A 17,309-nucleotide genomic window follows, 5' to 3' on the forward strand; every position below is an offset into this window, starting at 1 on the left:
CTTATACACATTTTGTGGATAATGTTTTTACGTTATCCACATGATGTGGATAATACTTAAAAAATATCCAAATGGCTTAAATAATGTTTTTAAATTATCCACATGATGTGGATAATTTTTAAAAATTATACAAATGACGTGGATAATGTTTTAAAACTATCCACATGACCTGGATAATATTTAAAAATTATCCACATAAGGTGGATAAAGTTTTTAATATATCCACATGATGTGGATAATGTTTTTAAGTTATCCACATGATGTGGATAATATTTAAAAATTATCCAAATGATGCAGATAATGTTCTTAAGTTTCCACATGATGTGGATAGTGTTTTTAAGTTATCCACGTGATGTGGATAGTGTTTTTAGGTTATCCACATGATGTGGATAATGTTTTAAAGTTATCCACATAATGTGGATAATTTTTAAAAATTATCCAAATGACGTGGATAATATTTTAAAACTATCCACATGATGTGGATAATGTTTAAAACTTATACACATTTTGTGGATAATGTTTTTACGTTATCCACATGATGTGGATAATACTTAAAAAATATCCAAATGGCTTAAATAATGTTTTTAAATTATCCACATGATGTGGATAATTTTTAAAAATTATACAAATTACGTGGATAATGTTTTTAAGTTATCCACATGATGTGGATAATGTTTTAAAATTATCCACATGATGTGGATAATGGTTTTAAGTTATCCACATGATGTGGATAATGTTTTTAAGTTTTCCACATGACGTGGATAATGTTTTTAAGTTATCCACATGATGTGGATAATATTTAAAAATTATCCAAATGATGTGGATAATGCTTCTAAGTTATCCAAATGATGTGGATAATGTTTTTAAGTTATCTACATGATGTGGATAATGTTTTAAAATTATCCATATGATGTGGATAATTTTTAACAATTATCCAAATGACGTGGATAATGTTTAAAAACTATCCACATGACGTTGATAATGTTTTTAAGTTATCCACATGATGTGGATAATACCTAAAAATTATCCAAATGGCTTGGATAATGTTTTTGAGTTACCCACGTGATGTGGATAATGTTTTAAATTTTCCACATGATGTGGACATGTTTTAAGTTTTCCACATGATGTGGATAATGTTTTAAACTTATCCACATGATGTGGATAATTTTTAAAAATTATCCAAATGACGTGTTTTTAAAATTATCCACATGATGTGGATAATATTTTAAACTTATCCACATCACGTGAATAATGTTTTTACAGCCTGGATAATGTTTAAAATTTATCCGCATAGCGTGGTTAATATTTTATAGGCACAGATAATGTTTTTGTGTTATCCACAAGGCGTGGATAATGATTTCTTGGATGATGTTTTTTTTTTCTTCCTTAACTTCTTCCCAAGTCACTGTCTGCGATATGAAGTCGTTTCCAACTGGTTGTTAAATGCTGGCAATCATGTTGAAGATTCTGCTGATGACGATGACAACAATGTCTCTGATGGAGATAACAGTTAAATACAAATTTTCAAGCAACTGGAATTCGTTGCAGGGATGGACAACTGAAATAGGTTATAGGTATTAAATTTAAATAAAGAAGAAGAAATCTTCTGAAAAAAAGAAAGTGGTTTACCACAATTCTTCCAACCACATAACCAACCAAAAATAAAGAAAAACATTCTACAGACACTTCCCTCCTGCTCGTCAACTTATGCCATGTCGTCAATGACTCCCGAAGTACAACAAACCAATAACACCCTAAGCCACAAAGCCTCACCGACACATAAACCAAAAAAAAAAGGAGGTGGAGCCCAAACTAAATTGTTGTCGCTGCTGTTGGTGAGGAGAAGAGGGGCGGTATACTTTTGTCAACTCAATTTCACACACACACGAACACACACTGTGGCACAGTGAATGTGCCACCAAGCCCTGTGATGTGTGTGTGTACAAAAATCTTGGATGGATGGACAAATGTCTGTGGATGGATGAAATGATTTTTAAGGCTGTGTTGAAATATGAGCGTGTGACACGACGACGACGACGAGCAAAGAAATAACCTATAATTTTTCCACTTGTTCCTGGTAAAGGAACAACAGCAACAACAACCACACGAACAAGATGAGGAAGATTACAAAGAAGAAGCAGACTACAACAAAATTGAAATAAAGAAGCGTAGAAAACCGCAACCGCAATGTATCACTGGCACACAGAACCAACCAAAAGTGAATTGGAGTGGAGTTGTGTTGCAAAGTGTAACACATGAAATACTGGTGGCAATTGTGGGCAGGCGACACTACTGGAGGAGGATGTAACCACACTGGCGAAACACATGTCATGTTGCCCAATGTTGCCTGCAACTTCTACCACACAAAATAGGGAGGTGGTTCACGTAGTAAAAAAGGCAAATAACAACCAACAGCTAGAGCAGAAGCGGTGGCAGGTCGGTTATTGTCAGTTTTGGCAGAAGCAGTAGCAGTGGCATGCATCTGCAGCATCTATAAGGCGAAGTGGTGAGGAGGAAATGTGAATTTTTAAAAACGTGTAACGAATTGCCGTTTCAAAATGCTTTTGTTATGGCGTGCCAGGGATATGAGATTACAAAGGAAATATTTGAGGCGAGAGCAACTCCTTTAAGTGCTTCTGTAGACCCTTTGTGAAAGAAAGGAAGCTTCTATAGACCTTTTTTAAAATAAAGGGTGATTCTATGGACCCTTTCTGAAAGAACGGGAGCTTCTTTGGACCCTTTCTGAAAGAACGGGAGCTTCTATGGAACCTTTCTGAAAGTGTGCTTCTTTAGAACTTTTCTGAAAGAAAGGGTACTTCTATGGCCCTTTCTGAAGGAAAGGATGCTGCCGTAGACCCTTTCTGAAAGAAGATGGTGCTTCTATAGAACATTTCTGAAAGAAAGGTTGTATCTATAGACCTTTTTGAAAGATAGGGTGCTTCTGCAGACCCTTTCTGAAAGATAAGGTGCTTCTATAGACCCTTTCTGAAAGAAAAAGGGTGCTTTTATAGACCCTTTCTGAAACAAAGGGTGCTTCTATAGGCCCTTTCTGAAACGAAGGGTGCTTCTATATACCCTTTCTAAAACAAAGGGTACTTCTATAGACCCTTTCTAAAATAAAGGGTGCTTCTATAGACCCTTTCTAAAAGAAAGGTGCTTCTGCAGACCCTTTCTGAAAGATAGGTTGCTTCTATAGACCTTTTCTGAAAGAAAGGGTGCTTCTATAGACCTTTTCTAAAAGAAAGGGTGCTTCTATAGACCTTTTCTGAAAAAAGGGTGCTTCTATGGACCCTTTCTGAACGAAAAGTTGCTTCTATAGACCCTTTCTATTGACGCTTTCTAAAACAAAGGTGCTTCTGCAGACCCTTTCTGAAAGATACGGTGCTTCTACAGACCCTTTCTGAAACAAAGAATGTTTCTATAGACCCTTTCTGAAACAAAGGGTGCTTCTATAGACCCTTTCTGAAACAAAGGGTGCTTCTATAGACCCTTTCTTAAACAAAGGGTGCTTCTATAGACCTTTTCTTAAACAAAGGGTGCTTCTATAGACCCTTTCGGAAACAAAGGGTGCTTCTATAGACCCTTTCTGAAACAAAGGGTGCTTCTATAGACCCTTTCTGAAACAAAGGGTGCTTCTATAGACCCTTTCTGAAACAAAGGGTGCTTCTATAGACCCTTTCTGAAACAAAGGGTGCTTCTATAGACCCTTTCTGAAACAAAGGGTGCTTCTATAGACCCTTTCTGAAACAAAGGGTGCTTCTATAGACCCTTTCTGAAACAAAGGGTGCTTCTATAGACACTTTCTGAAACAAAGGGTGCTTCTATAGACCCTTTCTGAAACAAAGGGTGCTTCTATAGACCCTTTCTGAAACAAAGGGTGCTTCTATAGACCCTTTCTGAAACAAAGGGTGCTTCTATAGACCCTTTCTGAAACAAAGGGTGCTTCTATAGACCCTTTCTGAAACAAAGGGTGCTTCTATAGACCCTTTCTGAAACAAAGGGTGCTTCTATAGACCCTTTCTGAAACAAAGGGTGCTTCTATAGACCCTTTCTGAAACAAAGGGTGCTTCTATAGACCCTTTCTGAAACAAAGGGTGCTTCTATAGACACTTTCTGAAACAAAGGGTGCTTCTATAGACCCTTTCTGAAACAAAGGGTGCTTCTATAGACCCTTTCTGAAACAAAGGGTGCTTCTATAGACCCTTTCTGAAACAAAGGGTGCTTCTATAGACCCTTTCTGAAACAAAGGGTGCTTCTATAGACCCTTTCTGAAACAAAGGGTGCTTCTATAGACCCTTTCTGAAACAAAGGGTGCTTCTATAGACCCTTTCTGAAACAAAGGGTGCTTCTATAGACCCTTTCTGAAACAAAGGGTGCTTCTATAGACCCTTTCTTAAACAAAGGGTGCTTTTGTAAACCCTTTCTGAAACAAAGAGTGCTTCTAGAAACCCTTTCTGAAACAAAGAGTGCTTCTAGAAACCCTTTCTGAAACGAAGGGTGCTTCTATAGATCCATTCTGAAACAAAGGGTGCTTCTATAGACCCTTTCTGAAACAAAGGGTGCTCCTATAAACCCTTTCCGAAACAAAGGGTGATTCTATAGACCCTTTCTGAAACAAAGGGTGCTTCTATATGCCCTTTCTGAAACAAAGGGTGCTTCTATATGCCCTTTCTGAAACAAATCGTGCTTCTATAGACCCTTTCAGAAACAAAGGGTACTTCTATGGACCGTTTCTGAAACAAAGGTTGCTTCTATAGACCCATTCTGAAACAAAGGGTGCTTCTATAGACCCCTTGTGAAACAAAGAGTGCTAGTATAGACCCTTTCTGAAACAAAGGGTGCTTCTATAGACCCTTTCTGAAACAAAGGGTGCTTCTATAGACCCTTTCTGAAACAAAGGGTGTTTCTATAGACCCTTTCTGAAACAAAGTTTGCTTCTATAGACCCTTTCTGAAACAAAGGGTGCTTCTATAGACCCTTTCTGAAACAAAGGGTGCTTCTATAGACCCTTTCCGATAGAAAGGGTGCTTCTATAGATCCGTTCTGAAACAAATGTTACTTCTATAGACCCTTTCTGAAACAAATGGTGCTTCTATAGACCTTTTCTGAAACGAAGGGTGCTTCTATAGACCCTTTCCGAAACAAAGGGTGCTTCTATAGACCCTTTCCGATAGAAAGGGTGCTTCTATAGATCCGTTCTGAAACAAATGTTACTTCTATAGACCCTTTCTGAAACAAATGGTGCTTCTATAGACCTTTTCTGAAACGAAGGGTGCTTCTATAGACCCTTTCCGAAACAAAGGGTGCTTCTATAGACCCTTTCCGATAGAAAGGGTGCTTCTATAGACTCTTTCTGAAACAATGTGTGCTGATTTTGTTATGGCTTGCTAGGGCTATTGGGTTACAATATGCGATATTTTAAAAAAACGCTATATTTGAAAAAAATTACGGATTAGTCTACAATCTAGGTACTTTTTTGGGCCTAAAGTCCCGATTACGCCCACTTTTTTAAATATGTTATATTTCCAAAACTACTGAACCGATTTCCATGAAATTTGCAGGAAATGCTCAAGGTTTGCTGTGGTAATGTGTAATTTGTGAATATCAGAGGAGGTGGGGTACCTTCCCCACGCCTTTTTTAAACACAGTAGTATATGCCAAGCTTATGATTATATCGGTTTTAGCATTAATTTTGGGGAGAGTACGGAAATAAATTTTATGAAACGTTTGCAATCGTTTCGTATTTTCCATAGGAACACAACAAAACGAAACATAACCCAAGCGCATCCAAATCCCTGTTTAGTTTCGTTTTGTGAGTGCGAACAAAATGAAAAGCGAAAAGTTCTCAACTAAAGAACAAATCATGGAAAACGAAACCGTAAAATACACATTTCAATCGTTTGCAAACGTTTGCAGGTTGATTAAAACCTCCACCGTAGTATGTTCCAAGTATGTTGATGTTAGCTTAGTGCATTGTGCGTGTGTGTCTAAATCTGTCATTGATTATTTCGCACAACAAACGTTTGCAAACAATTCATTTTGTTTCGTTCGTGAATGAAACAAACCGCAACAGCATAGCCGTTGAAAAGTTTGTGGTTTAGTTTTGTTTTGAGAAAGAAACGATTCAGAAAATATGAATATGAACATACACATGTCCTCTACTCCCTAACTCTTTACAGTCATGTGCTATTTTTTTTATTTATTTTTTTTTTTTTTTTTTTGTTATTCTTGATTCCCATTTCGATATTTCACTCAGGGGGTACCTCCAATATTTACAAACATTCATTATTTCTTATTTACAATTCGTATTGTAATAAATCTGAATGGCTCGCCTTATCTGATCTGACATGTGTGCCTATTTAAGTTGTCGGAAATAACACTTTACACATTCATACAGGTTGTTACGAATTTCTTCAAATCTGGCCGCCACTGTAATTATTTGTAATGATTTTCTCAACACAATACGACGACGACGGCACGAGAAGAAAAAAAATCAGATCAAATTATTAACATTTGCAACGGTTGTTGAAATCGCTCATTCACTCATTCATTATTGGTACAGGTTTTTTTTTTGACACGGCTACCGTTCACGTTGGCCTACAATCTCTGAGTTACTGCTGCTGCTGCTGACCATGCGTAGGAAGGCAGCAATAGTTGTTGTGTGTAGAAGACGGCACAAATCATCATCATTACCAATCTTCATCATTCTCTTTTTTTTGTAAGTATATATTTAAAGATAATTATGTATTGTGGGCTCTCTATTCATCTCCGGAGATGCTTGGCCATCAGGATGTCGATTTTATTTGTTGAAATCAAATTGAGGGTGATGCCATTGTGTGCCACCACAAATCACTACTGGTTCTTCCTTTCTTTGCTGGGCATTTTGATTTTTCAATCGTCATCTTTTGAAAATTATATGTTTGAAATTTTAAATTATAACCCTCCGATCTTTGCAATTTTATTAACGTTTCCTTTCTCCCGCTACAGGGCAATTTATTTTCAAAATACATAGTATTGACATGTACAGGTATTTGCTACTGTTGATGGGCTACTCATTGATTGACGACTGTTTATTTTTGAATTCGTTGTGGTAATTATTTGAAGGGGAAACTGGCTTTTATTCGAATCTAAAAGGAATGATATTTTGTATACAAAAATAAGATCAAGTTTGGACATGGCAAATTACTGAGATAGAAAACAGAAAAAAAGTAGAGCTTTTGGGACGTTATCTCAAGATGTATGGGCATACCCACAAAAAAAAAATATATCGTTCTAATCAGGACAACAACGTAAACATTTTTTACGTCCGGTGAAAATATTAAAGCGACCCACGAACTGCACTTAAGCGGCAAGCTTGAAAATTTTGTTAAATATATACTTTATTAGTAAGGGCATAGAAGCACCCTTTCTTTCAAAATTGGTCTATAGAAGCACACTTTCTTTCAGAAAGGGTCTATTGAAGCACCTTTTATTCCAGAAAAAGTCAATAGAAACACCTTTTATTCCAGAAAAATCAACAGAAACACCTTTTTTCCAGAATTGTTCTATAGAGGCACCCGTTCTTCCAGAAAGGGTCTATAGATGCATCGTTTCTTTCAGAAACGGTCTATAGAAGCACCCCTTTTATCAGAAAGGGTCTATAGATGCATCGTTTCTTTCAGAAACGGTCTATAGAAGCACCCCTTTTATCAGAAAGGGTCTATAGATGCATCGTTTCTTTCAGAAACGGTCTATAGAAGCGCCCCTTCTATCAGAAAGGGTCCATAGAAGCACCCCTTTTATCAGAAAGGGCCTATAGATGCATCGTTTCTTTCAGAAACGGTCTATAGAAGCACCCCTTCTATCAGAAACGGTCTATAGAAGCACACCTTCTATCAGAAAGGGTCCATAGAAGCACCCCTTCTATCAGAAATGGTCCATAGAAGCATTCCTTCTATCAGAAAGGGTCCATAGAAGCACCCTTTGTTTCAGAAAGGGTCTATAGAAGCACCCTTTGTTTCAGAAAGGGTCAATAGAAGCACCCTTTGTTTCAGAAAGGGTCTATAGAAGCACCCTTTGTTTCAGAAAGGGTCTATAGAAGCACCCTTTGTTTCAGAAAGGGTCTATAAAGGCACCCTTTGTTTCAGAAAGGGTCTATAGAAGCACCCTTTGTTTCAGAAAGGGTCAATACAAGCACCCTTTGTTTCAGAAAGCGTCAATAGAAGCACCCTTTGTTTCAGAAAGGGTCTATAGAAGCACCCTTCGTTTCAGAAAGGGTCTATAGAAGCACCCTTCGTTTCAGAAAGGACCTATAAAAGTACCCTTTGTTTCAGAAAGGGTCTATAGAAGCACCCTTTGTTTCAGAAAGGGTCTATAGAAGCAGCCTTTGTTTCAGAAAGGGTCTATAGAAGCACCCTTTGTTTCAGCAAGGGTCTATAGAAGCACCCTTTGTTTCAGCAAGGGTCAATACAAGCACCCTTTGTTTCAGAAAGCGTCAATAGAAGCACCCTTTGTTTCAGAAAGGGTCAATAGAAGCACCCTTTGTTTCAGAAAGGGCCTATAAAAGCACCCTTTGTTTCAAAAAGGGTCAATAGAAGCATGTTTCAGAAAGGGTCCATAGAATCACCCCTTCTATCAGAAAGGGTCCATAGAATCACCCCTTCTATCAGAAAGGGTCCATAGAATCACCCCTTCTATCAGAAAGGGTCCATAGAATCACCCCTTCTATCAGAAAGGGTCCATAGAAGCACCCTTTCTTTCAGAAAGGGTCAATAAAAGCACCCTATCTTTCAGAAAGGGTCAATAAAAGCACCCTTTGTTTCAGAGAGGGTCTATAGAAGCACCCTTTGTTTCAGAAAGGGTCTATAGAAGCACCCTTTGTTTCAGAAAGGGTCTATAGAAGCACCCTTTGTTTCAGAAAGGGTCTATAGAAGCACCCTTTGTTTCAGAAAGGGTCTATAGAAGCACCCTTTGTTTCAGAAAGGGTCTATAGAAGCACCCTTTGTTTCAGAAAGGGTCTATAGAAGCACCCTTTGTTTCAGAAAGGGTCTATAGAAGCACCCTTTGTTTCAGAAAGGGTCTATAGAAGCACCCTTTGTTTCAGAAAGGGTCTATAAAGGCACCCTTTGTTTCAGAAAGGGTCTATAGAAGCACCCTTTGTTTCAGAAAGGGTCAATAGAAGCACCCTTTGTTTCAGAAAGGGTCAATAGAAGCACCCTTTGTTTCAGAAAGGGTCAATAGAAGCACCCTTTGTTTCAGAAAGGGTCAATAGAAGCACCCTTTGTTTCAGAAAGGGTCAATAGAAGCACACTTTGTTTCAGAAAGGGTCAATAGAAGCACCCTTTGTATCAGAAAGGGTCAATAGAAGCACCCTTTGTTTCAGAAAGGGTCAATAGAAGCACCCTTTGTTTCAGAAAGGGTCAATAGAAGCACCATTTGTTTCAGAAAGGGTCAATAGAAGCACCCTTTGTTTTAGAAAGGGTCAATAGAAGCACCCTTTGTTTTAGAAAGGGTCAATAGAAGCACCCTTTGTTTAAGAAAGGGGCAATAGAAGCACCCTTTGTTTCAGAAAGGGTCAATAGAAGCACCCTTTGTTTAAGAAAGGGTCAATAGAAGCACCCTTTGTTTCAGAAAGGGTCAATAGAAGCACCCTTTGTTTCAGAAAGGGTCAATAGAAGCACCCTTTGTTTCAGAAAGGGCCTATAGAAGCACCCTTTGTTTCAGAAAGGGTCAATAGAAGCACCCTTTGTTTCAGAAAGGGTCAATAGAAGCACCCTTTGTTTCCGAAAGGGTCTATAGAAGCACCCTTTGTTTCCGAAAGGGTCTATAGAAGCACCCTTTGTTTCCGAAAGCGTCTATAGAAGCACCCTTAGTTTCCGAAAGGGTCTATAGAAGCACCCTTTGTTTTAGAAAGGATCTACAGAAGCACACTTTCTCTCAGAAAGGGTCTATAAAAGCACTCTTTCTTTCAGAAAGGGTCTATAGAACCTCCCTTTCTTTCAGGAAGGGTCTATAGAACCACCCTTTCTTTCAGGAAGGGTCTGTAGAAGCACCCTTTCTTTCAGAAAGGGTCTATAGAACCACCCTTTCTTTCAGGAAGGGTCTATAGAACCATCATTTCTTTCAGGAAGGGTCTATAGAACCACCCTTTCTTTCAGGAAGGGTCTGTAGAAGCACCCTTTCTTTCAGAAAGGGTCTATAGAACCACCCTTTCTTTCAGGAAGGGTCTATAGAACCACCCTTTCTTTCAGGAAGGGTCTGTAGAAGCACCCTCTCTTTCAGGAAGGGTCTGTAGAAGCACCCTATCTTTCAGAAAGGGTCTATAGAAGCATCCTTTCTGTCAGAAAGAGTCTATAGAAGCGACCTTTCTTCCACAAATAGAAACAAATAGAAACACCCTATAGAAACACCCTTTATTTTAGAAAAGACACCCTTTCTTTCAGAAAGAGTCTATAGAAGCGCCCTTTCTTCCAGAAAGGGTCTATAAAAACACCCTTTCTTTTAGATAAGGTCTACAGAAGCGCCTTTTCTTCCGGAAAGGGTCTATAGAAAAGGTCTATAGAAACACCCTTTCTTTTAGAAAAGGTCTATAGAAACACCCTTTCTTTTAGAAAAGGTCTACAGAAGCACCCTTTCTTTCAGAAAGATTCTATAGAAGCACCTTCTTTCATAAGGGGTCTATCGAAGCACCCTTTCTTTCCTAAGGGGTCTATAGAAGCACCCCTTCTTTCAGAAAGGTTCTATAGAAGCACCCCTTTTTTCAGAAAGGATGTACAGAAGCACCCTTTTTTTCAGGAAGGGTCTATAGAAACGCCCTTTCTTCCATAAAGGGTCTATAAAAACACCATTTCTTTTAGAAAAGGTCTATAAAAACACCATTTCTTTTAGAAAAGGTCTACAGAAGCACCCTTTCTTTCAGAAAGAGTCTATGGAAGCACCCCTTCTTTTAGAAAGAGTCTATAGAAGCACTCTTCCTTTCAGAAAGGGTCTATAGAACCACCCTTTCTTACAGAAAGGGTCTATAGAAGCGCCCTTTCTTCCAGAAAGGATCTATAGAAACACCCTTTCTTTTAGAAAAGGTCTACAGAAGCACCCTTTCCTTTAAAGAAGGTCTACAGAATCACCTTTTCTTTCAGAACGATTCTATAGAAGCACCCTTTTTTCATAAGGGGTTTATCGAAGCACCCTTTCTTTCCTAAGGGTCTATAGAAGCACCCCTTCTTTCAGAAAGGGTCTATAGAAACATCCTTTCTTCCAGAAAGGATCTACAAAAGTACCCTTTCTTTCAGAAAGTATCAATAGAAGTATCATTTTTGATGTGATGATTGCGATATATCTTCCGAAGAATTTTACAGTTAATTTTGGTTTGCTTTTGCTTACCACTGTGGTGAATTTTCCAACGTTAAGGTTAAGGCCTTATTTGTTGAAAATATCTTGGAGTGTTTCCATGTAGATATTAAGCGTATCCCCACAGTATGACCAAACTGATCTTGTAGCGCTAACAAAACTTCATCTACGTATGTCAACAGTGAAAAAGTATATGAGAATTATATGCAACAAAATAAAAACTTGAAGCAACTAATTTTTCGGGATGGTAATATTTTTCACAGAAGAAATATGTTTGTGATGACGTGCGAATATTTTTTTTTTGTATTTTCTGCATCCTGAGATTACCGATCAAATTTACCTTATATGTACATATGTCCAATATATGACATGCTCACTCCCCAATATTCCGGACCTAACGAACCAAAATGACCATACCACGGTTTTAAACACAAATCTGGAGTCTCAGTATAATGGACGCAAAATTTACTTAAGCTAAATTGACAGAATATTTCAATCCGTTACAAAACTTTTTGACCTCACGTGAAGTCCGAGTGTTGTAAAATAAATTAAAACATTTTGCTGATAACATATTTCATTTCACACTCCCTGAAACAGGTGAAATATAGATGTACCCCCATGGACATAGCATGGCATGGTTTGTCACATGCTGGCTCCCTCCAACAATTATCACATTCTTAGGCAGAATGACCCTCCTGCACCTAAAAGTATTAGTTTCAGTGCGTTTTATTAGCAGCAGCAGCCAGCAGCAGTCCACAAATCTACTGTCAATGTCATGGATGATGAATAGCCAAGTCTATGGGCCATAGATTGTTGCATGGCACCACAGATTACAAATAAATGATAAGAAGCAGAAAAAGAGGCAGAAAAAACTGAGATATTATCTGTTCAGGTTTTTGTTGCACCTCATATGATTTTGCATCATCGCCAGCTATGGCAGGCAGTAGTAAATATTTCTACTGATGGGGTTGGTCTTTCTTTCTTTTGTTGCTGCTTCGTGATATTCTTATGTTGCATGTGTATGCCTACACTGATGATGACGACAACAATTTATGTCACCTCCCAATGTGTGCATGTTCGTTACACCAAGAAGGAGGAAGAGCTGCCAGCTATTCATATCCTTCTTCATTCCAAGATATATTTCAGCCCATGAAACCCATGAAAATGTGCAAAAATTTATATTTCCATCTCCCTGTCGAACCTGACGGTAGTTCATTTCTGTTTGTTGCTGCTGCTGTTGTTGTTGTTGGTGTCTTTTCATGTACGTGCACCTTGATTTGTTGAAGTTACGTGCCGCCGCTACAAGTGGGTTATGTCTGTTGGTTGGTATTTGAATTTCAATCTGATTCGTTTGTACATTCGCTCGGGTGGTGTTTGTGTGTCGATCTTACTGGGTGTTTATGTGGCTGTGGCTTTTCGTGTTTCAACCAGATGTGTGGTATGACGATGATGTTCTGTGGCAACAGCCAAAACAACCAGCAGCCATAACAAAGAAAACAGCAGCAGCAACAACAACAACAAACAACAGCAAGTGCAACATAAACCACAAAACAAACAACCGACTATCTATCATAGAAAAGTGAATGATGATGGGGATGACGATGACAACGACAATCTGGAGCACAGTGGGTGGAATTTTACAAAGTGTAGGAATTTTGGATAAAATAATTATGTGAATAAAATAATTATCCATGTTATGTGGATAAAACGTTATGCACTTAGTGTGGATAACATTATCCACGTTATGTGGATAATGTAAAACCTTCATTCGCGTTATGTGGAGAGCATAAAAACATCAAACGCGTTATGTGGATAACTTAAAAAAATTATCCACTTTATGTGGATTACGTAAAAACATTATCCGCTGTGTGTGGATAACATAAAATATTATCCACTTTATGTGGATAATTTAAAAACATTATCCGCGGTGTTTGGATAACTTAAAACCTTTATCCACGTTATGTGGATAATTTAAAAACATTATCCGCGGTGTTGGGATAACTTAAAACCTTTATCCACGTTATGCGGATAACTTAAAAACATTATCCGCGGTGTTTGGATAACTTAAAACCTTTATGTGGACAACTCAAAAAAATTATCCACCTTATGTGGCTTACGTAAAAACATTATCCGCGGTGTGTGGATAACATAAAATATTATCCACGTTATGTAGATAATTTAAAAACGTTATCCGCGTTATGTGGATAATTTAAAAATATTATCCGCGGTGTTTAGATAACTTAAAACCTTTATCCACGTTATGTGGATAATTTAAAAACATTATCCGCGGTATGTGGATAGCATAAAAACTTTATCCGCCTTTAGTGCATAACTTAAAAACATTATCCACGTTATGTGTCTTACTTAAAATCATTATCCAAATTATGTGGTTAACCTAAAAGCTTTTTCCTCGTTATGCGGATAACTTTAAAACATTATCCGCGTTATAAAACAATATCCTTGTTATGTGCATAGCATGAAAACATTATCCGCGGTATAAGGATAACATAGAAACTTTATCCGCGTTTTGTAGATAGCATAAAAACATTATCCGTGTTAAGTGGATAACATAAAAACATTATCCACGTTATGTAAGTATCATAAAAACATTATACGCGTTATGTGGATAACATAAAAACATTATCCACGTTATGTGGATAACATAAAAACATTATCCACATTATGTGGATAATCTAAAAACATTATCTGCGTTATGTGGATAATTAAAAAAACATTATCCAGGTTATGTGGAAAACATTAAAACGTTATCCGCGTTATGTGGATAACTTAAAACATTATACGCGGCATGTGGATAACATTAAAACCTTATCTGCGTTATGTGGATAATTAATAAGTGTTATCCACCTTATGTGGACATCTCAAAAACATTATCATCGTTATGTGGATATCATATAAACTTTATCAACATTACGTGCATAGCATAAAAACATTATCCGCGACATGTGGATAACTTGAAAACATTATCCGCGTTATGTGGATAACTTAAAAACATTATCCGCGTTATGTAGATAGCATAAAAAAATTGTCCGCGTTATGCGGATAACATAAAAACCTTATCCGCATTATTTGGATAGCATAAAAACATTATCCGGGTTATGTGGATAACATTAAAATATTAAACGCGTATAAAGTTTTAATGTTATCCACATAACGCAGATAATAATTAAAAAATATTATCCACATTATGTGGATAACATAAATACATTATCCATGTTATGTAGATAACATAAAAACATTATCCACCTTATGTGGATGACATAAAAACATTATCCACATTATGTGGATGACATAAAAACATTATCCACGCTATGGGGATTACATAAAAACATTATCCACGTTATGTGGATAACATAAAAACATTACCCACGCTATGTGGATAACATAAAAACATTATCCACGTTATGTGGATAACATAAAAACATTATCCACATTATGTGGATCACATAAAAACATTATCCACGCTATGGGGATTACGTAAAAACATTATCCACGTTATGTGGATAATTTAAAAACATTATCCGCGGTGTTTGGTGTTGGGATTACATAAAAACATTATCCACGTTATGTGGATAATTTAAAAACATTATCCGCGGTGTTTGGATAACTTAAAACCTTTATCCACGTTATGTGGATAATTTAAAAACATTATCCGCGGTGTTTGGATAACTTAAAACCTTTATCCACGTTATGTGGATAATTAAAAATCATTATCCACGCCACGTGGATAATTAAAAATCATTATCCACGCCACGTGGATAATTAAAAATCATTATCCACGCTACGTGGATAATTAAAAATCATTATCCACGCTACATGTATAATTTAAAAACATTCACGATATGTGAATAACATAAAAATATTATCCACGTTATGTGGATAACAAAAAAACATTATCCGCATTATGCGGATAATTAAAAAATATTATCTACAATATGTGGATAACGTAAAAACATTATCCGCGTTATGCGGATAACATATTAACTTTATCCGCGTTATGTGGATAACTGAAATACATTATCCACGTTATGTAGATAACATAAAAACATTATCCACATTATGTGGATGACATAAAAACATTATCCACGCTATGTGGATTACATAAAAACATTATCCACGTTATGTGGAAAACATAAAAACATTATCCACGCTATGTGGATAACATAGAAACAACATCCGCGTTGTGTGTATAACATATAAACTTTATCCGCGTTATGTGGATAACTGAAATACATTATCCACGTTATGTACATAACATAAAAACATTATCCACGCTATGGGTATTACATAAAAACATTATCCACGTTATGTGGATAACATAAAAACATTACCCACGCTATGTGGATAACATAAAAACATTATCCACGTTATGTGGATAACATAAAAACATTATCCACATTATGTGGATGACATAAAAACATTATCCACGATATGGGGATTACATAAAAACATTATCCACGTTATGTGGATAACATAAAAACATTACCCACGCTATGTGGATAACATAAAAACATTATCCACGTTATGTGGATAACATAAAATCAATATCCACGTTATGTGGATAACATAAAAACATTATCCACCTTATGTGGATAACATATAAACAACATCCACGTTATGTGGATAACATAAAAACCTTATCCGCGTATATTTATAGCATAAAAACATTATCCGCATTATGTGGATAACATAAAAACATTTTCTGAGTTATGTGGATAACTTAAAACATTATCCATTATTATTATAACTTAAAAACGTTATCCGCATTATGTAGATAACATAAAAACATTATCTGCGTTATGTGGATAAGTTAAAACATTATCTATTATTATTATAACTTAAAAACATTATCCACCTTATGTGGATAACATAAAAACATTACCCGCGTTATGTGAATAATTAATAAATATTATCCATCCTATGTGGATAACTTAAAAACATTATCCGCGTTATTATCCGTTATCCGATAACTTACAAATATTATCCACGTTATATAGATAACACAAAATCATTAAATCTTTATTCAAACTTTTATCTGACACACTTTTTCTCTCACTGTAACCTCTATTACGAAGCCTTAAGATCAGATCTATTAACTATCGAAGCTATTCTCGTTTGTCTAATTTCAGTGTTTTTGGTACAAGACGCTGTTCCCGCTGTCTGGCATCAATTGGGGCCTCCGAATTGGTAATGAGAGCGCGGAATTTAGTATTTCATGTTACCTGTTTTTGCTGTGTGGTCTGCCAGAGTCCCCTAACGAAAGGTGATCAATATGGTATAATAGATGCTCTCATCTATTGTAGGTAAGGTGCCACAAACGAAGGACTTTAAGGAAACTTTTAGTTATGTTTTGCATAACCTTTCGATCCTTTTAGAACCCACTATACTATGGCCCGTGAAGGTGACACCGCCTCAACCAGTCTGGGTCCAGCAGTTGTGCCCGGTGTTGGCGGTGCCAGCGCCTATCCATACACAAGTCAATTTGGTTCACCACCGAATGATTCGTCGAGTCCACACTCGGATCCAACACGTATTGTTCCTAGTAGTATATTTGCATCTGCCTCTCATGTTATGACCGGTCTTCCACAACCACCACGGCAAAAGGGTCGACCACGCAAACGTAAGCCCAAAGATATTGAAGCCCTCACTGCCAACATAGGTATGCAATGCAAGTACTGTTCTCTCTCTTCACAGACGAAACGTTTGTCCTAACCAAAGCCAATTTTCTTCAAACAGATTTAAACACTGAGTATTTGGATTTTGGACGTGGTTCGCATATGAGTGCCTCATCGCGTACAAAACGGATGCGTACCTCCTTTAAACATCATCAGCTGAGGACAATGAAATCGTATTTTGCCATAAATCATAATCCCGATGCTAAGGATTTGAAGCAGCTGTCACAGAAGACAGGTTTACCAAAGAGAGTATTACAGGTGAGTCCAAACAAAAATGATTCTCTTTCATGT

At 37.0% G+C, this 17,309-nt stretch overlaps 1 protein-coding gene across 8 annotated transcripts in view; it reads left to right on the top strand.

The window, feature by feature from the left end:
* ap (apterous) overlaps positions 1–17,309 on the top strand; it is a 117,751-nt gene that overhangs the window by 89,355 nt on the left and 11,087 nt on the right. For 3 of the 8 annotated variants that reach the window (XM_073989204.1, XM_073989203.1, XM_073989205.1), the window contains exons 6-8: positions 16,449–16,646; positions 16,719–17,002; positions 17,062–17,276. In XM_073989204.1, the coding sequence (XP_073845305.1) occupies positions 16,449–16,646; positions 16,719–17,002; positions 17,062–17,276 (697 nt within the window). Of the gene's footprint in view, positions 1–16,448; positions 16,647–16,718; positions 17,003–17,037; positions 17,277–17,309 lie in introns of all 8 variants that reach the window. The other 5 variants (XM_073989210.1, XM_073989211.1, XM_073989208.1 and 2 more) reach the window with 4 other exon arrangements.

Source organism: Musca autumnalis, unplaced genomic scaffold (assembly GCF_047663935.1).
Source record: "Musca autumnalis isolate F117 unplaced genomic scaffold, ASM4766393v1 scaffold_5, whole genome shotgun sequence".
Classification (NCBI taxonomy): Eukaryota; Metazoa; Arthropoda; class Insecta; order Diptera; family Muscidae; genus Musca; species Musca autumnalis.